Below are 22,070 nucleotides of genomic sequence, written 5' to 3'. Positions count from 1 at the left end.
CCTTCTAATAAAATGCTGTTTTGTTTTGTGATGTAAAAAGTATTTCAAAAGATGTAAATAAGTTAGAAACTGAACATAGTTTTTCATTAGTTGACATGAAATTTATGCTAAAGCTTCCAAAGCACAAATGCATATTTTTGTACATCTCATTTTAATCACATGCAGAACATGAACAAAAGTTCAAATTTTAGACTATTCTCAGATTTTTCAGTTACCAAATATGAGAAAAACTGCTGATTTTTAACACTGTGCACTCCAGGCTGCAGGTGAGAGTATCAAAGCCGTGGCTCCAGTTGAGGAGCTGGTCTGTTCCTCACTAGGAGGAAAGGCCTCGAGCTGCCCTCTCTACCTGCCTGTGCTGTGCAAGAACGGAAGGAGGGACAGAAACAAAACAGACAGAGATGCCTGTGGAAGACAAGGGACAGGGACTGCTATTTCCTGCAGGTAGCTTACATAATGTGCCAACCTTTTTTCTATGTTTTGTACCAAATTCCTGGAAAAAAAAGAAACATTCATAAAAAGTATGTGCAGAGAAATGTATATAAGCTATATTTTTGTTAGACTTGTAATAGAACCTTACTTTTGTCTTAGCTAAGGCAGGTTGCTGTGTATTAAAATGCTGAATTGTGTATATTTGAAGAATCGTGTTTTGGTACCTACATTATTTCTTAATATGTATTCCAACATTTTTGAATGGATTTTTATTTAGATAAGTTGGAACAGCTTTTTTTTTTGTACCATGAACTGCTTGCCTTTATCATTCATTTATTTAGAGCTAGTGCTCTTAATGGTTGTCTCTAGTATCCTAATGATTGAACTCTAGCTGCAGCTTGCATTAGAGAAAAGAATTGTGCAAACTTTCAAAGCTTTGTCGTCTTTAAATTAATGTATTAAATACAGCGTCAATGTAAGACCACAACCATGTAAAGCACTTTGGTTTGTTATTTAGTCACATTTCTAACACATGAAGGGAACTGTTACTGGTGGAAGGAACCTAAGAAATAAAGTTCAGCCTCAGTTCTGGTTCATGAGTTAAAGCTTCAACATGAAATCATTATATTTGTGTGAGATGCTCCTATTTCTTCCTCCAGACAAAGACTAGGCAAAACCAGTGTCTTAACACAGTCCAAGCTTCTTTAAGATCGGAAGAATCAGCACAGATTAATTTTCATGTCCAAGTTTTCTGGACTCCAGCCTGTCTACTTGCTTCTCAGCTAGCTCCTTCCTACGGTGTTCAGTGCAGGTATTAAAACAGCTTCCTCAGGTGGGCATAAATACTAAGGATAAGTGTGATACTTACCTTTGTGAGCTGAGGGTATGGAAATGTATTACAAGCTGAAAAATAAAATCTAAAAGGACACTAGCTGGACATTTCTAACCTAGTCACCCTAATTCTGCTTACTGAACTTCTCAACAGCAAGTGAAAAAAAGTCTTACTTAAAGTGAGCTGGTTAATATAGCATTACTGTCTTCATTGTTATGCTCAAAGTTCATGCATAAAACTTCTTTACTCGGTTTAATACTTCTAACTCAACCATGTTTAAAGAAAGAGACCCTTGGGAGATCTATTGCCAACCGAGTGTATCTTAAGAACAATGGCACTTTTGATAGATGTAAATATATTTTAAGCATGTAGGAATATTTAAGGCTGAATTACATCCCTGTAAAATGCACAATGAGTTTTGTGAATAGATCTGTTTCTCTACCAAGTATTCACTTAAAAGCTCTCACATAAAAATGAAATAGTTGTTTTCACGGTACAGGAAGAACAGATAATAAAAAAAAAAAATTGTTCCTTCTCTCTACTTATAATCGATGATAGCATCTCCAGAAAAGTGTTTTACAAACTTTCTCTGTAAAGCTGTAGTAACAAAACACACACTTCATATACAACTAAACAGCTATTCCTCACTTGAAACAAGAAAGAAGAGCCAGAGAGAACGTGGTCTCCCTGAGGTTGGACCTGCACAGAGTCCACGCGGTGAAATGCAGTGCTTGCTGCCACACACTGGCTTGCATCTAAAATATTGTTTCGGTTGGGGAAATTAATGTGCAGCCCTTCCTGCTCAATATCATATACCACAGAGAATGCTGTCCTCAGCTTTAATTCAAACTTCTTTCCTGTGTCAGTTTTATAGCTATCTTGAGTTCAAACTTAAAAGCTGAACTCCTTCCTGATATGAAAGAAGAGGGGAATTTAACTATATCCCCATTTTTTTTAATTAGACACAAATTATTTAGCTGAATGCACTATAGAAAGAGTAAGCTACACCAATCACACTTCATGACAGACATAGTAATGGTGCTATGTAAGCTCTACTGTTGATTGCCCACATTTTGTTTGGGACAGGACGGCAACTTCCACTGCCAACATTAAAACTGATTGAGAACAGCCTTTTTTTTTTTTTTTTTTTTTTTTTTTTTTTTTTTTTTAGGTCCGAGCAGTCAGGGACTAAAACCTAGGTTTATGAAATAAATTATATAAAGCAGGCAGTCTCAGCTTTGCTTCCATTCCTCTCTTCTACACAGAACACTGGAATGCTCCCAAAATTCCCTAATTATGATCCACCTAAAGCAGTTAACAACTCTGATTTTCCATAATCATCCAGTGTTTTTAAACATTAGAAATAATACTAAAAGCTCTTTTTCCACTACTTTCACTCTTAAACCACTATTTTCAGTGGTTTAAGAGAACACGATTTCTATTTACAGAAAAAGCCAAGTAATTCAAAATATTACGAATTTATCCTCTGAGAAGAATAGCAGCAACTAACAAAAATACCAATATAACATATGACATTAATGTAAACTTTAATGTTAGTCACTTTCTAGTAGTTCAGACTTTGCTTTGCAGTCACATTTAATGCAGATCCAGTTTAAGTACATTTACCCTGTACTCAATAACTTAGAATTTGATTTGTGAACCACCATTTTGTGCCAATTTCTGAAATAATGTTACACTGCGGAGTCTAGATTCCTGTTCGCCATCCTTCCACAAAATAATGAGATGGTCAGCAGAGCACGTAGCCAGTCCTAGGTCACCAAAGTACAGGAACATCTGAAAAAACAAAAACAAAAAACTTGCTTAAAGCGCAGATTAAAGTTGGACTAAACAAATGCATGAACTGAAACAAACATCTGAAATATTCGCATTTGAAGTTGAACAGCAGCTCTGCAACACTGCAACATATACATACTGCTTGCAGCCTGCAAAAAAATCCAGCGCACAACCCGATTTTCTACAGCACTGATGTGTGTATCTATGCACACAATACTCAGGCATCAGTCACTCCTCAAGCTCAATGAGGACTCTCAGTCACTGCATGTTATTCTTTTCACATTGGGCTAAATATATCACACTATCAAAGTGTTATTGTTGGTCATCAAGCTTTTTTGTGACTTTAGAAGGGCCTGAAGCTCAGGCCTCCCACAAACTCTGTAGCGTGATAAACATATTCCCAGCCTCCAGAGCCACAAAGTCACCATTACAGCTGTTTAAGAAGAAACACTTCCAAAATTACATTACCAAGGACTACTCGCATTTTCTTACTCTTATAAAGCTAACCTACCTGCACAGCTGACGAATGACCAATCAAATCACCAACCAGCTCCAAGAAACATATAGTCGTGTTCTCCTGTGTCTTCTTAGCAGCTTGGTTTGCCTGCTTGTTTGCCCTTCCAAATCCCCACATGCTGAAAAACCCTGGATTTAAAAAAAAAAAAAAAAAAAAAGTAGATCCTTTCTTTTATTTTGGCAATATTCACAGAAACAACTTATTTCCTTTAGCTAAAAAGAGAACTATGAAAGTCACTTAACTCGAAAAGCAGGATAGGCACTACAGCGAAATGACAAAAGATTTTACCATGCAGCATTTCTACAGCTGGATTATTCATCCCAAGGGGCAAGGGAAATTTATCTATTTTGCTCTCTGTCCTTATTAAACACAATAGGGCAAACATGTTGAATGACTCACCTGGATGGCACAAGACATGGATTTAGTAATAAAGCCAAGAATTGTCTAAATGAAATAAATAAGCAGCAAAAGTAGCTACAAGGCAGTGATGTTTGCCTTTGCTCTGTCTGCCTGAACTGACTGATTCTCACTTGTGCAAAGACAAAAAGAAAAATAAGGCACCCTCTCTGTGTCCTGAACTAACGCCTCAGAATGCTGGCTTACGGGTAACAAGTTTCTGATACCAAATCCTTGTTTTTATACTGCCCCTTGACTTTCAGATTTAAAATCATCTCCCAGCATGAAGTGTAAACACAATAACCTCCTGCATGTGCTACCAGGGCTGCGGGACACAGACACATCTGTGCCCAGGCGCCCCCCATAAGAGCTGGGTGACGACAGCCACAGAAGTAGGAAGCTGTGAACAGGACCCACGGCACCCAGAGCTTCCTGCTGGCTCTACCTTGCCCCTGAGCACACACAGCAAGGCGGGCGAGACCATGGCCCCGTGCAGGCAAGGTACCAGAGATGAGTAATTACGCAGGGGAGTCAAACCCGCAGAGTAAAAAACAATTTGCAAGAACACTAACATTAGGCAAGATTCCTGCAAAAGTTACTATCAGCTGACAAGCAGCCAGACAGACTAAATGCAGACAGAAAGTTGTACACATCTCAGTGTGTGTAACAGCCCCTGTCTGCCCCAGTCAGGCAGTAGGGGCGGCTCCGAGGACACCGCGGGCAGCAGAGCAGCTGCTGGCCTAGCGAAAGGGAGCAGGCGCTGCCAAAAGGCAAAGGCGCAGCCCGAGTCACAAGCCCCTAGCAGCGAGCGCTGCAGAGCCAGGACGCGACTAAGGCTGGGCAGAGCCTCAACGGGAGTCCCAGTGTTAGTCCAAGCTCAGGCAGGAGATGTGGAAAACCTGTTTTTCTGTGCTAACCACTCATTTGCAAACTTGTCTTTATTTTTCTTCGAAAGTTCTTAGTCATTTACTCCTGCATGCTGAAGCATCCTGGCTGCACTACCAGCATACGAGTAGACCCAGGTTTGTAGAGAAAGGTAGTAATTTCTGTTAGACCAGCTGATCAGCTTTATGGCACACAACTGGTTCCCAAAACAGACCTGGAATGCTTGTATGCCCACATCCTTTTTATTTCCCCACCCACACCTGCACCTTTTTAGTCCAATTCAACACATGAGCTCTTCTGAAAAAGCCCACAGGCCTTTCCAGCCCTAAGCACTGAGTTTTCCACACTTCACACATGTCCCACCAGCACTGTGCTGGGCAAACCTGTTGGAACAGGCTCCGCTGGCAGCTGCTGCTTTTCCCGGAGCTCCCAAATGCGAACGCTGCCATCCTCCGAGCAGGACATCAGCTGCCTGTCAGAAGAGGTAACAAGCAGCAGCAGCTCAGATGGATACTCACCCACGCAGCTCACCCAGTGACGTTTCTGTGAGAGCACAGCAAGAGCCTCACGTTCTACCCATCTACCCTTCACAACTGCAACTCTTACAATATAGCAGGATGCCCAGATTCTCCAAATAAAACAAGCTGTATTTGTAGCATGAGAAATTATAACAGACTTGGAAAATAAGTGAGGGGAAAATAAATGGTTTCAATCGCGTTTTAAGTATAAAGGGGCCTAACATTGCAACCATTGGATTTTATTTACATAGCAAGTTGGCAATTTTATTTTGATGAATTTGTATCTTGGCTGTCAAAAATAAGTTACAGGCAGAAATCTCGCACTAATGAAAAAAGGCTGGAAGTTACTCTTTTCTGTTAATACATTTTGACTGCTCAGAAATGTTTAGTGAAAAATATTTAATGAATCTGCCATTGCTGTTGCATTATACAAGTAAAACACCATTAAGATATATATTCACAGTGCAGACAAAAGTGTTTTACTAAGCCTGATTTTTGAAAATAGGAAAACTATTTTACTTAGAACTTCTGCATCAGACACACTGGATTATGTTATTTCACATTGAGTTACAACAATGTGTTTTCAAAAATGAGCTTAAACAAGCTCTAATACAAGCAGATCAAACTAAAGATCAACACTAGAAATGACATGCTGCTCTGCAGACTCTCTCTCTCACACTTCCAAGTCCTGCATTTCTTCACTGCATTACAAAATGTAACACGACTCGTACCTGTTTGGAAGTTTCGCAATGCGCAGTACAGAGGAGTCATGAGCAGTTTTCTGGCAGGCAATCACACGCTTCATTTGAAGATTATACACATATATGCCTTTCCCAACAGCAGCAAACACACACTGGAAAGCAAATTCAGTGGAACAACTTACAGAACCAGACACTGAAATATCACCCTGCCAGTAATGGCTTTCCAGTGGTGCTATGAGACGTCACCCAGCCATCATTATCTGGCCTTTTTCCCCCTTCATGCTACTGCTTTACTCTACACATATGGAAACAGCAAGTCACAGTAAAAGCATGGGAGACACCAACAGGTACTCAGCTACACTCCACACAGTTGTTTTCTCTTTGTATTTTCCCCTGTATCTAAGAGTAAACTAAGGATAGCAAAAAATAAGTTTCTGCAATATCTACATTCTCATACCAAAACAATACAGTAGTGTATGATCAGTGTACATGACAAATATTTTGTACCAAATCTAGGAGTTCAAAACACTCCCATTCACTATATTTTGTTTTTTTTTTTTTTTTTTTTTTTTGTATATATACCTTGTTTAGGTGATTACATACTGGATCTTTTCCCTGAATGTCCCTGCTTCCATCTGTTGGGTTCTAATACTAATGGCTCATAAGCAGCTCACACTACACACCTATCAGCACTCTGTAGAACCAGCCTTCACTAATCCTGTCTGTTTGGCTAAAACTTCCTTTGTGTATTGAACAGTGTTTCCACAGACACTGGTTCCACTCTCTTTGTCCAAGTTCTCATTTCTTATGTATATATGTGATGGGAGCTTTGATAGTGCTGAGATTAGACTCAGATTTCAAATATCACTCCCTCAACAAAGAAAAAAACAGTAAACCTGTTTTATTATTTTCCTGTTTTTTGTGTGAGGGTCATTTCAGTCACACATCAATCAATTAATCAATCAGGTATCACCTTTCATCAGCCTTTCTACCCTCCACCTTGAGACACGCTAAGTTTTATACAGCACAACTGCTCTGCAAAAGGTGCTCTTCATAGATTACACTTTCATTTGCACAACCTGACAAAGCCCTGGTTTTCTCAAGCCCTTAGAAAATAACAGGTGCTGAAACATGAGTTGCACATGGATCTTAACAGGCCAGCATAAAAACACCTATACTCCTACCAGGGCAGTAGCTTCTCAGCACTCTTTCTTAGCATATAGCTCCCATCACTGAATGTATTTCCAGGAATCTCTTAATCATTCCCCAGCAATGCACCTACAGGCCCCAAAACAGAATCTCATTGTGCCCCGGCAGCAAAGCACCTTCTCACCACCAACACTAAGTAACATTTCATAGAAGTAAATAACTTGAGAAGTCCCAATGTTTCCAGAACAACCACTGGATTCTGCCTAAATACTGTGACCAAGCACTCCTGGATTGTCTCCAAGATACGATTACAGTAGACCCTGCATTTTCAGCCCATCTTTGTGCTCTTTACAATTAAGTGAGCTGTCTGAACAGAAGCAGCAGTATCTATTTGTTGTTGTGCACAGCTTGTAAATATGCCTACTGTTTAGTTCATTTTATAATGCCCTCAGCTGTAACTGTCCAAGAGGGGCATATTTGGAAACTGCAGTTCCAGAAACATGGAATAAGAAAGATGCATGCTATCAAAACACACACCTCTTGCTAATATTTTTCCGGAGGTACTGTAAACAAGTGATATAGCTTCTTTTATCAGTCAAAACAAATGCTATTGTGACAATCCATTATGTTAGTTCTCATATCATCAACATTTTATAACCTTGATTTGGCTCAGTGACCAGGTTTTTAAGTAAAAAATCCTGACTGTATTAAAATAGTTACGCACATTAGTTACCGCCACAACCAAGTGGAAAATACAGAGCAAAAACACTCAGCCTTTTATGATTAGGTCATGCAGGTTTACTCAGAGTAGTCTCTGTTCAAAGCTTTTTACCTCCTCATCAGATGTTAAGTGTTGAACTGAAGTTTCATTTGGGCTTTGGGATAACTTTATTTCTGGCTGTGCATCGTTGTGGAGAGAGGTGTCCCAAAAGTTGCACTCGGATGCTTGCTTTGTCCAGTCAAGTGCATCCCAGACTATTAATTCACCCACATGAGAACCTGTCACAAAAGTCAAATCTAGAAAAAAGAGGCAACACAGAGAAAGCATGTGATATGAAGAATCCATTTCACATAATGTTACAGCCCTAGAAAACTATAGTAAGGGAGCTAGAGTGAAGCTATTGAGTCTGCATAGTATTGAGACTGCATAGCTTAGAGTGAAGCTATTGAGACTGCATAGTATGTAGTCCCTCTGAGAGGGGAATGCTCATTTGACACCTTAAATTGGCACAAGGAAGTCCGCTCTCTCCTGCAGTATTAAAAATACCATGGAGAATATTCACCTGCCACAAAACGCAGTACAGCAAAGGCAAGGAGCACCAACAGATCTACATACAAGCTCTGTGAAGTGCCTTTGGTGCCCACATGCAAAACCGTTCTGCTCCTTGGACCAGTAGGCAGGTCAGCAGCTCTTGGGTGCAGCAAAGTACAGCTTTGCCATGGTCAGAAATACAGATCAGAAACTGTGAGAGGTAAATTAACGGCAGACTGAGATAGCTTTCTGTGAATGTGCTAATCCCACACAGAAAGCACCTGCTCCAGCAATAGAGCAGACAGCACATTGCCTTTTTAAACCAAACATTGTTTCACTCTGGTAATCAAAACAAGAATCACGGAAACACTGACCCCAACACGTACTATCACAGAACAAACAAGAAGACAGTGACCTCCTTTTAGCAATCCTCCCCGTCCCTTTGTCAACCTGGCTGACGCAAAAAAAAAAAAGCCAAGGACAAATGTATCCTCTCCATCCCACAGGGAATAACCTGTCCTGGACTCATAGGAAGCTCTAAAGAAAAAGAAGACCTCAAAGTAGAAGGGGAATCTGTAACAGGGCAGACAAAGGAGATGTTAAAAGGGCTCAGCATCAGTAGTGCCCTAGGAGGCAGTTTCAGGTTACATCAGCTTCCAGAGTGGATGGTCATGCAGGTCCACATCCTCAAACACAGAACTTTCAGTTAGCTAGGACTACAACTGCAAAGAGACATGGCTGTATATATTAAATTTCAAATATCAAAAACAAACAAACAAACCAAAACTTTCCCAACAGGAAGACCAGCTGGAATTCTATTTCTGTAACTGACATTGCCTCTTCTGAGACAGTTATAAATCATAACCTGCCTGGTTTCATCTCACCACTAATACACAGGCAAAGCGATTACATGTCTACGTTCCACTATCTTTGCAGCTACACAGAAAAGTTCATGTACCAGTTAGGAAGTTTCATTCCAGTTATGGGTCTGGTGACAACAAAAACACCACGGCCAAAATATTCCACTGACAACTACCCACACTACTACTAAGTCTCCAATCTTACCATTGACACTGATCAATGACAAGATGTTATCCTGATGGTCATCAAGGCGTTTTACTTCAAGGACATTCCAACCTTCAGGTCTGTCGACCAACCTGAAAATTACTTCAGAGACAGACAGAAAAAAATGTCTAAATAGGCTTTATCATTCAGAGTAAAAAGGTTTAGAGTAGTTATGTTTAATTAAAACACATTGATTTTTAGAGTAAATCCATTGGGATTAAGGTTCATCTTTTTTTAGGAATTAAAGATTATTTTAACAAATCTTGGAATATTTTTTATGCAAAAAAGGGAAACTATGAAAAAACCATGGGAAGTTCAAATGAAGGTTTACATTCAATATCAGAATCTAAACACAAGAAGTCTATTTTTATTTTGCTCACAATTCTTTGATCTGAACACCAGATTGTTAAATCTTTAAACATATTAAACAAAATATGTTGTTTTGTCGACTCAGGGTATACTTTACCTCCTGGAATGTTTCTCATACACTGATCTTTGAATGCTTTCATAAAAATATTCTCATTTTCAAAGACCCTCCACACTGACAACTAGCAAAAGATTCACAGTTTTTATATCTAGAAAAGCCCTTCTCCACATGAGCATGAGAAAGCATCACACTGCCTCACTACATTCTTGGTATTATTTTATTGGTAGCATCTTGCACTCCTGACCTTGGGATGAGGATGCTCTAGGGAAGCCTACTAAGAGCAATGTGTAACTGAGGAAATAATCTGACAGCTCAGATAATGAGCTCCAGATGTTCTCCAGAAAGAGAAACGCAGCTGTCCACAATCTGACCTGGACAGGTGGTACAACAGTAACAAAACATAAGATGTCAAGGAACTTCCTGGAGGAAATGATCTGCTGGTTGGTCAAGTGAGGGAGAAGGGAAGGAGGCTGCTCATCACAGCCTGATGCCATCTACTTCAGCTATGCAATTCCAGCAGCATGGTCTGCACACACATCTCTGAGAAGCAGCCCATTACGAAACATGACGATTTAACAGAAATGCAACATACTTACTTAGCTCTTTGCCAACAGCTGCCGCAACACAATTTTTAGGCAATTCAAGTAAAGCACTGATACCTTTGAAAAATACAGTAAATGAGAAAAAGAGAGAAAAGGATATTCATTGACCTAATGAAATCACAGTGAACTAATAATTCTAATACATATAAATTTATTCATATTGTCCTTTCACAAATAAGGTAAGAGCAGAATAAAAGTGTAGTACATGGAGTGCAAGTAAAATTGCATCAGAAAAGAACAAATTACCTCACACAGAGGTAATCAGAAAAGTCTGATTCAGGATCCAGCAGAATTTGAACACCAAGCATCAGGTAGAAGGTAACATTGGGAAACAATGATCTTTTTAATAGGTCTAAGATGCTTATGTTCTAATGGTGAAAAATACTAAGAACATTGTGGTAATTACCAAGACTCTAAGCAAACACAGTACCAAAACTTTTAGACACTAATACTACTATATTATGCAGGAGACTAATCATGTGCCTATTCTGGTTCAGCTGGCCCTGCACAGTTTGACTTAATTTTTAAATACCCAGCCTTGTTGTTATTCTGCCTTCACCATGCCTAGAACTCCCCCATCTGTCCATTTTCCCCACAAAGGAAGCAAGGTATGCACAGGGAAGAAAGGGCCTGGGCTATAAATTAATTCCTTATACAACAGCTTCCATAGCACCTCATGCTAAATACTATAAAATCACATGCAACTCATATTTGACATGATACCAAAATAAGTATCAGCATCCCAAATGATTTGGAGGTTCTCACAAACTTTTCACAGAATGGTGAGGTCAGAAGGGACCTCCAGAGATCACCTAGTCCAATCCTCCTGCTCAAGCAAGGACACCTAGAACAGGTTTCACAGAGTTGCATCCAGGCAGGTTTTGAAGATCTCCAGAGAAGGAGATCTTCAACACCAGGAGTGCTCCGGTTTTGCTCACCACTACTCTATTCTATGATAAATACATGGAAAAACACTGGTTCCAGCTTTGAATTTGATCCACAGCTTCCTAACTGTCTTTGTTAAGTATGACAATAATATGCAAAAAAAAAAATCTTTGCATGGCTGGATAATACATATGCTTATTACTAAATTTTAGTATGATTAATATTGAGATTATATTTCTATGACAACATCTATTTTGTATATAAAATGTATTGAATTTAATAATAAAAAGAAAGCTTTACTGCCTTATCACTACTAATCTTTACTAAAGAAGTTACAAAAAATAACCTCAGGCTCCCTCAGAGAGAAAGTCAGCCTCAGGATCTGTTCCCCATAACCACGAACATGTAGAAATCACTAACTGAGGGCCGGCCCTGCAAGTCCAAGTTAATATACACTACTGAGATTTGACATATTCTAAAACTCACATAGCACAAGAGATTAAAAGGAGTCTTAAATTTTGAATTATTAAATTTGACATTTAAAAAAATAGATAGAGTGTGCCTTTAATATATAGCATTATCATTAGAATTAAAGAGAATTTGCCAAGTTGGTTTTGCATCATTATACAGATCCATTTTACTTGCACTTTAACAGCTATAATGAGTCATTTACATTTTTACCTGCATCAGTAAGATGACTGGTCTTACACAAGAGATCTAATTTTCGGTTCCAAACACATAGATCACTCCCTCCAGACAGCCATACATCCAGTCTTTGAAGAACTGTCAAACACTGCAGAACAAAAACTAGATATATGTCCCCTGCAAAAGTTCTACAGGGAATTTTTCTGTAAAATGATCATCAGGTTTAGGCAGCTAAGGCTTTAAGTATTATAAAATACAGTACTAAGGTATCACTTTTCTGAGACATACAGAACAAAAAATGTGCTACATGTTATGTTATGCAGTACCATTTTCAATTAACAATGCAAAACTCAAACTTTTAGTGATTTCTTTACACTATTACTATTCAAGAACGAGTTTGACTTTAGATTGTCTTTCCAGTCTACTAACAAACAAAGCTGTAAAACCACCTTTGCTCTACAACCTTTATAAAAATAAATCAATATATTCAGAGTTCCATAAAGAAAGATTTCAAGAATTATGCCTGTTTTTCTGCCAGTCTTCCACTTAAAGGATAGGTGTTCTTGAATAAATTGAACACTGCTGTTGTTTTTAACATCCCCCACCATGGTGTATAAGTTGCCATACATTAACATACTATGTATACATCAAACAGACATACCTAGAGTTTCTCTGCTTACCTTTACAGTAGAATGGAAACATGACACTTTCTGAATCTGTTTGCCACTACTGCAGTCCCAAACCTGACTTCATTCGTTAAGAAATCCAAGAAGGATTTTATATACTATAAATACAACTGCTACATTTGTAACTAAATGACAGATTCAGAAAGAAGTACAGAGAAAGACAGTAGAGATTGGACCTAGCTGTGAGCAAGGTGTAACAAAATCCTAGTGTAATCCAATTATAGCTACTGGATATTATTATCCGATAAACAGCCTGCAACCTGTGTCACTGCTATCTTGCTATCTTTAAAAACAACAGCAACAACAACAAAAAACAATAAAAACAAGAACTGAACCCTCTCCAGATCTAAGGATACAATAACTGTTCTATCCGCTGATGCTGTTAATATGAATTGACTGTTTTCCCCAGAAGCACCTGATGAAAAAAATGGTGCAATAGCTGTAATTTTGTGTGTATGTCCATGTAGTTCAAAAAGTTTCTCTCCAGTCTGTAAAATAAGCACAAGAAAAATGAAAGCTAATATCTGGAATATGCCTACTGCATCATTTGACATAAACACCAAATCACTTTCAAAAAGAAAAATTTCTAAGAGTCTAGAATCTCACTTTCTAAAATCACTTACAGGCCTACTGTAAGTAAGTGTATCATTCTAGGTGTAAAGAAAATAATCTCTGGCAGATCTGAGGAATGTAATTGTATATTAAATTCACTTCAATGGAAATATTGGCCATTAGGCCTATCCACCTGATATCATGGCAATTCTGAATTGCTAACAAACCCCCTCTTGAATAAATCTGTTTTTATTTTAGTGATTTGAAAAACTTGACCTGTCCTTACAGCAAACACAGTACTGCCAAGTTTCTGACAGCCTTATTTTCTATGAACATTATCTATAGCTTCAAGATGTTGGTTTAGATAATTTGACTACTTCTGCCCTGTTTTTTAAGACAAAACTTGAAAAACAAATATGCAGAAATACACTGCTTCATTCAAACATGCAATTAAAATACTGAGTAGTTATAACTGCACACCTCTTTGCACTTCTAATTTTTTTGATTAAAAAAGGAAGAGTTGCTTTAACAAAAAAGTAGTAATAATCCTACAGAAGTAGAAAATGAAATTCTATTCCTAAATTAGACACCTAAATCAGTTTTATATTCATGAACTGCTTAGAACACCAACTATATATACTCACATATGTGTGTTTGAACATTCAAAAACTTCCTTTTTCAAATAAAAAGGTTATAAAAGTTCAACAACAGTAAGAACTCAAAGAGAAGAAAAGTTGCAAGTTCTCCTTCCATATGTTAAAGCTGCATCGCCACAAATGCCTTTTTTTCTAATGTTTCTGTAACTGTTTACAGTTTGAGATTTCTTTCTTCCTCAACTAGAATTTTTGGCATCATAGAATCATAGAATGCTTAAGGTTGGAAGGGACCTTTAGTGGTCATCTAGTCCAACCCCCCTGCACACACAGGGTCACCTAGAGCACTGGCACAGGACTGCGTCCAAGCGGGTTTGGAAGATCTCCAGAGAAGGAGACTCCACAACCTCTCTGGGCAGCCTGTTCCAGGGCTCTGTCGCCCTCACTGTTAAGAAATTTTTCCTTAAGTTCACGTGGAACTTTCGGTGTTTCAGTTTGTGGCCATTACCTCTAGTTCTGTCAGTGGCCACCACTGAAAAGAGGCCAGCACCATCCTCCTCACTCCCTCCCTTGAGGTACTTAGAGACACTGATCAGGTCCCCTCTCAGCCTTCTCTTCTCCAGGCTGAACAGGCCCAGCTCCCTCAGTCTCTCCTCACAGGGCAGATGTTCCAGGCCCCTGATCATCCTTGTGGCCCTGCGCTGGACTCTCTCCAGCAGCTCCACATCCCTCTTGTACTGTGGAGCCCAGAACTGGACACAATACTCCAGATGTGGCCTCACCAGGGCTGAGTACAGGGGCAGGATCACCTCCCTCGACCTGCTGGAGACGCTCTTCTTAATGCACCCCAGGATCCCATTGGCCTTCTTGGCCACAAGGGCACACTGCTGCCTCATGGTCACCTTGTCATCCACCATGACACCCAGGTCCCTCTCTGCAGATCTGCTCTCCAGAAGGTCAGTCCCCAGCCTGTACTGGTGTCTGGGGTTATTCCTCCCCAGGTGCAGGACCTTGCACTTGGCCTTGTTGAATTGCATGAGGTTTTTCACCGCCCAGTTGTCCAGTCTGTCCAGGTCCCTCTGGATGGTAGTGCAGCCCTCTGGGGTATCAGCTACTCCTCCCAGTTTCGTGTCATTAGCAAACTTGCTGAGGGAGCACTCTGTGCCTTCATCCAGGTCATTGGTGAATAAATTGAACAGGACTGGACCAAGGACTGACCCTTGGGGAACACCGCTAGCCACAGGCCTCCAACTAGACTCTGCACCGCTGATCACCACCCTCTGAGCTCTGCCATCCAGCCAGTTCCTAATCCACCTCACTGTCCACTCATCTATCCCACACTTCCGGAGCTTGCCTAGGAGGTCTGTCTGGGTATGTCTAGTTTAGACGGCACAATGGCACATTATAGTGTGTCCCTTTTAGATTTCTGTTTAATAGCTACCTTGCATACTAAGCCTACTAAATGCAGGTTTAACACTCTTCTCAATAATTATTTCAAAGATATGGAGACAGAGCAGGGCAGCAGAATAAAGGATACCACTTACAGAACTCTACATCTATGATAAATCTAACACCTTAAAAGGCTTTACAAAGCTGATTTTTATCATAGCCAGCAAGGCTCTGCATGAAAAGCCCAATTTCCACTGACTTTGGTGCATTTCCGGTACAGTTTTGTGTTAGCTCTCCATATATATATATATATGTACATGTACATATAAAACATTCTCTTAGGTTCACAACACAACTTTTACCTGCCAAGGTAGTAGTAATTTAGCAAATTAAAACTGGACTGACACAATCCAGTTTTACATCATGCAAACAACAGCTGAGAGGAATCCGTGCAGCAATTCTTGTTTATTCTGCCTTTTAGCTAGGAGAAGTTTTTGTCTCCTCTTGACGGCTCCTATCCCATCTCCCTGTTAGAGCACACAACCTATCCAAAAAGCAAACGAACCTGAGCATTCCACAGAAATATGATTCCATCATCTCCTGCAGAAGCAAACCTGATTAAAAAAAAGTGAAAAAGTTAATATAGCATAATATAATGGAAGTAGACAGTTATGCAGGATAATATTTATAAGATATATTAAACTTTAACTTTAATCTAAATAAAAATATACCTGAAAATCTCAATTACAGTTTATAAAGTGAACGTATTTGTCAACATAAATAAAGAACAAGACTTAAGAATTTCAATGCATGCTATTATAAATGTAAGTCCTCATTACAGAATCAATTCTCCTGTTGATCAAAAATTTAATATGAGATCTTATACAATGAATGAAACCAAATTCTAAAACCAAATTCTATTAGTCAGAGCTGACTGACTACAAGACATCTAATAAGTTACAAACTACCCATCTGACCTCAGCCCAAGAACAGAGGAACTCAATGTTCATTATGATATTTTAAACAGTGTCTTAAAAGAACTCTCAAAGAGAGTGCATATAATATGTGAAATACAACCTTTGCTAAAAATTCAGCTAAAGAGCATACCACACAAGGGATTTTTTTTTATTTTTATCAGACTGCAAATCTAATCTTAACAAGATTGATTTGAATTCAGCCTTTTACCTCAGATAGTCAGAATATCCATTACAGTCTGCTTATATCTGCACCTTAGCACCATCACAGCTACACGGATGCTGCAGCACAAATGCAAGCTTCCTAGTAAACACGTACTGCAAGTTAAAAGAGCCTCGTACAGAGCAGGACGTTCCACAGAAGTTTGACTTCACTTATTACTTGGAAATAAACCTGCCTTCTATTTTTTTATTTTGCTTTGGGTGTTCGACAAGGGTAAATGCAGTTAATTTGATGGGAACTAATTTAGATTTGCATTGTTTGCAAAGAAGACATGAAATAGAAAAAGTTATATCACATCTTTTTCAGTTATCAGCTTTAGATGTTTTCATTAAAAAAAAAATCTACACACACCTCTGATAAAATTAGTTTATCTTTAGTCCCCTCTCAGTTGTATTTTATTTTGTTTTTTCATGAGGCCAAGAACTTAAAAGAGCAAAACTTTCAAATTTGAGCAAAACTCCTTTCAATTTCAATTCATTTTTCAATTCATATTGGAATTGTGTGCCACTTGAACAAAAGCTTAAAAGAAAACTAATCTTTGGAGAAAGGAATGAGGGTAACTCATCAACAGAGACATTGTAGTGCTGTTTTATGCTTTTACTTTTCCTCTTCTAAACAGAATTCCTGTTTAAAACTAAACGTTTAGGGTAGAATCAGTCATCCTACAGATGTGTCCTGTTCTTCAATGTGCAGTTTCATGGGTCACCTGATTCTTTTCCAGTCATGATCACCATCCTCCCTAACCCTGTCTGCTTCCTGAAGAAGCAACAAGTGGTCAAATGAGCAGCAAAGAAAGGTATTCTTAAAATGTGCTACGAACCCGGTTTAGTTTAATGTGTCAAATGCTAGAGTATTACATGCAATTCTATCTCAGTTTATTTTTTGGAAGACTCTTGCTGAGGCTTAGCCTTCTTTGGTGATCTTCCAATCAATATGACCCTCACTTCATGTTCAAAGAATACAACAGAAAAGAAGAAAAAAAGCAGCTTTCTGTTACATTTATACAGGATTTATTTAGTATCTTCAAAAACCAATCTGAGAAAATTTTCCACTCACTGGTTTTAGCTGCACTGCTGAGAAAACAAGAAAATCCTTCTGCAAAATTCTCAATAAGATGATATTATCTAAAGACCTGAAGCGTGAAACTTGGCTTACAACAGTTGACAAAAAGCATACAATGGAATGGCTGCAAAAACTAAATAAAAATATTTCAAAAGCAGAGTAACAATACTAATTTTATTGGAAAGAATCAAGTGAAAAATATTATCAGCTGTTTAGCAGTGCAGAAACTACTATAGTAATAAAGTATATTCTTGATAAATAAAACCTTGGAATTAATGTCCAGTGAAGGGCTGCATTAAACTCCTCTAACTCTCAGAATATTTACCAGCTATATAACTTACTCCTTACCCATATGTTATTCTATAGCCTGTCTTCTCAGTGACCACCCAGGGTTTAGTTTTACACAGATTAATATTAGTTTTGCTTCAATAATATATCTGCTCCTGGACACTGAAACCTGGAATAATAAAAGATTTTTTTGCATCAGAATGTGCCTCTGTTCTAAAAATACCCTAATATTTCCATAAAGGCCAGTTAGATTTATTTAGTGCATATGCTTTGGAAAAAAAAGTATTTTGAGGAAAGGTTATTTTAATAATTTGTCTGAAAGGGAAAGGTATAAAAATATATTATATATATATATATTCTATTTGTATACAAATCTTCGGGTGGACTATTCTATTAATTTGCATTTTATTAGTGCCAAAAATAAATTATATAGAAATGCATGCATGCAAATTTATACTAAGAATGAACACTAACAGGCTAAATATTCCCCATGAAGCCTTCTGTGGAAATAAAAAATATATATATACATATATACACACACACATAATAAGAATCTGTAGGCATTCCAAATTGGATGAGACCACCTGCCTGATCAGTACATATGTAGAAGAGATCATCTTCTTTCACAATATTCAGGCTATATATTGTGATGCTAGAAACCAAATCCTCACTCATGCTATATTTGTATAGTCTATTGATGAATAGAGGTTAGAAAACCTCTTCTGTGCTTAACCTATAAAAGGTATAATCTGTTACAGCTCCTTAACAGAGAGACTTCCCTATTACTCTGCTTCTTAGCTCTGAAGGTTTCCTATCTAATTCTCCACACCAGCCAACAGTCACTATGCATACTGCCAACTAAAAGTTTCGCAATGTTACTTTTTAAGGCAGCTATATAGTATTCCCTCTCTTGCAGGATTAAGTTAAATGAAAGAGCACCCTAGGCTGATTTAGACAAAGCTAGGGCAGGAGCCAATTCACTAATGTGGCAGTGTCAGAACTCATTCTCTCAGTCACACACACAATGTGACAACGGTAAATCTAGTGTCTTCATCTTAGCTTCATAACCAGTTTTCCAGCTTCGATGATTCCTTACACAGAATTCACAGTTAAAACCGGAGCTAGTTGCAAAGAGCTAAGAACAGAACAGTTAACAAAAATTGTCATGCACAAAATACACACAGCTAAAAATTAGAAGAGAAAAAAAAAACAGAACTGCTAGGACTGGAAGCAGTAAATCAGGCTTTACAACAGGAAACTGAAGGAGATATGCAATATGGAGATATACAATGCACATTTGGGCAAGGATGAGTAGGTAGCCATTCTGTATAGAAATAAAGTGGTGAAAAAAAACAGAACCTAAGAAATTTAGGGAAAAAATGATTTAATCAAAGCTCAAGTGACTTAATCACTAGACTTTCAGATGAAAGTACAACAGGCTTTAAGCACTGGGAGACCTGACAAAAGATTGAAAAGGAAGAGAAATAATCAATACTATTGATAATGTCATCTTCAATTGCCATATTCACAGTATCTGCAGGAGTCTATTTCCTTTTGGAAAAATCAAAAGATGAAATAAGTTACCCTCAAATCAAAAACATAGAATACATAAATCCATTCAGAACAGAAGTCAGAAAAGGAGTGAATTAGCTGAAGGCTTTTCAGCAGTTAAATTCATTTAACTAACCTTCAGTAGCTAAATGAATTTGTATCAAGAAACCTAGCTCCATCATCAGTGTTTTCTCATAAAAGTATAATTCATGAGAGTTGACAAAAGAATTAAAAACATACTGCATAAAGGGGGCTTTTACTCCTTGTCTTTTTACACTCAGCCTCTTTTCCTAGCCCTTATCTGCCCCCGCAAAAAACTAAAATGTTCAGAATTTAAATTTTTTAACTATGTTCTCTCAGGTACTGACAGAAGGAAAAAAAAAGATAAAAAAATATTTCTACATTTTTATAAACATTCACAGATATATTCCCAAGGAGGCTCTGAAGCAATCAGAAATACAGTTTCATACCTGTAGTCATCTATTTGCACTAGAAATCGTACTATATCTTGATGACCTTTCAATACAAGGAGCTCTGTGTAAGGATTCTGTATTTGTTCTTCACCAATGGTCTGTACAGATGATTTCTAAAAATTCATAAAAGGGGAAAATAAATTTTAGTACTGACGTAATTGCTTTCATGGGGTCTTTGCAATGTCTAAAACTATGGGTATATACATTTGTTTGTGCATGTGTAGTTATATTAATATATATAAATTACTAGTTCTAAATTACAATTTTGCCTTAATAAAAAACATAAGCAAGGATCAATTCTTTTATTTCAAGTAAATAATTTCCTTCTCTCGCAAGTATTTTAAAATATTCTGTGTTTTTAAAAAGCATTTTGTACTGCTTTAATCACTGATATACCAAGATGAAAAAACAGTTCAGTCTCAGCTATAAAATGGTGTATGCTATATGACACAATATATCAGCCACTCAGTTTTTTATTAAATTGCACATTTTCCAAGAGGTCGGTAAACTTCTTACACCCTTCACCTGCAATCCAATCCTTTAATCTTATATAAAGACGACATCTTTAAAATAAACAAGAACAAACGTTTTTCTGTTACGTAATATATAAATCAGTTTTTGGGTCTCTATTCACAAAGTGCAAAAGCCAATAGCTTAGAAAGATGAAGAAAAAAAAAGGATAAATCATTTACAAAACAGCACCTGCAATTAGCCCAGCTAGACTATTAATTAAAAGTACTATCAATCACTCGGAGCAAGCTTATCACTGTCAGGGTCAAAAACACATTGCACAAGGCTACAAAAAAAGAATTAGCTAATGCTAAATAAATAAATAAACAACATTAGAGATTGACTCTTATAAATACATATTAGCCAGTTTTGCTCAGGGAAGCAAAATGATCACCATCATTCAGCAAACCTGTAGCAGCAATGGCAACAAAAATCCAGTGGATTGGACTTAAGAAAGCCACGAACAGCAGAATAAACGGACTGTGCCTTGACTTCACTGTGCCAGAGTTTAAACCTGGGAGAAGGACGCATAACAATACAGCTCTCTAGCACATCACAGAATGCTGTTACATTTTTTTTTTTTTTTGTAACAGCACTGCACAAAGCCCTGCTAAATGTGACCATAGCATAGCCAATGTTTTGTCCAAGTATGAAAGTTGGAGGTCTTCCTGGCCACCAATATGCTCAAATCTCTACCCAAAAAAGGAGCAGCATTCATGACACCCTGGCGCGGTGCTGTCACGGCACACTCCAGCTCCACAGCTGAAAACACGTCATCCCTCCTTTTCCGTCTAGACTGCAAAAGGAGCAGGGCAGGGAGCTTTGGCACTGCTGCTCATTAGCTCCTGCTAAGGAAAAGTCCAGGCTGAGAAATTTGGAAGTGTCGGGGACAAGAAAACCTCAGTACAGCACCCCTCAACTCCAGTGAAGCTGGAGTTCAGCAGGAGAGACACCTGAAGTTAGTGCAGTGCATAGGGTCAGCTTACTTTAATGGGTTAAAACCTGAAAAAATACCCCCAAAATCAAAAAACCCTACAGACTACAATAATCAGCTGCTGCCTATACCAAGCACATGCTCCTGCACAGCCATCGGCTACGGCTCCTGCCCCATCGGGGGCTGCTGGTGCTCTGGGGAGGGCTGCTTTTATTTTATTTTAATTCTCCTTCGTTCCCTCCTCGCGAGGGGCGGGGGGGAAGGGCGACCCCGCCCCTCACCAACGGCCTTAACAGCCCCAACGGCCGCCGCGCTCCTCGGCACCGCCTCCCGCGCCAGCCGCTCCGCCCCCACCCGCCGCCTTACCTCTGACAGGCCCTGCGGCTCCCGGCCGCCCCCGATCAGCCACCGCAGCATCGGCGGCCGCCCGTGACGGCGACGGGACGGAACCGGCACTGGCACCAGGACCGTCGCCCGCGTCGCTGCAACCGACGGCAACTGCCGCGCGCCGCCCCGGGCCGCGAGCAAGACCTTCCTAACCGAGCTCCGCTCGGGCCGGCCCTCGAGTGGGCAGGGCCGCGACAGACCCGAGCAATCGACAGCCGAGTGGCTGTCGGGTGGGGAGGGTGTTGCTGACTAATTGTGTGATTTAATTGCATAAAGCAAGCGTATTAATTAAGAGATAATAAATAAATAGTTTTCCTTCGCTAGCTTTTTCTGCCTTGTTGGTTCAGG

General features: G+C 38.9%; 1 protein-coding gene across 1 annotated transcript; it reads right to left on the bottom strand.

The window, feature by feature from the left end:
• Positions 1-2,705: 2,705 nt before the first annotated feature.
• Positions 2,706-21,798, bottom strand: WDR41 (WD repeat domain 41). The gene is made up of 13 exons (XM_088521395.1): positions 21,702-21,798; positions 19,889-20,004; positions 15,886-15,934; positions 13,143-13,274; positions 12,781-12,843; positions 12,137-12,248; positions 10,565-10,627; positions 9,542-9,643; positions 8,057-8,241; positions 6,106-6,227; positions 5,240-5,328; positions 3,570-3,703; positions 2,706-3,058 (listed from the first exon to the last, which is right to left on the bottom strand). The coding sequence occupies exons 1-13, from the start codon at positions 21,750-21,752 to the stop codon at positions 2,906-2,908; spliced, it is 1,371 nt and encodes a 456-aa protein (XP_088377521.1). The 5' UTR covers positions 21,753-21,798; the 3' UTR covers positions 2,706-2,905.
• Positions 21,799-22,070: the final 272 nt, after the last annotated feature.

Source organism: Tinamus guttatus, unplaced genomic scaffold (assembly GCF_059628265.1).
Source record: "Tinamus guttatus ecotype Peru unplaced genomic scaffold, ASM5962826v1 Tinamus_guttatus_pri_ptg000121l, whole genome shotgun sequence".
NCBI classification, from domain to species: domain Eukaryota; kingdom Metazoa; phylum Chordata; class Aves; order Tinamiformes; family Tinamidae; genus Tinamus; species Tinamus guttatus.
The sequence above is the reverse complement of the archived record's forward strand: the minus strand, read 5'-3'. Positions and strand labels throughout refer to the sequence as shown.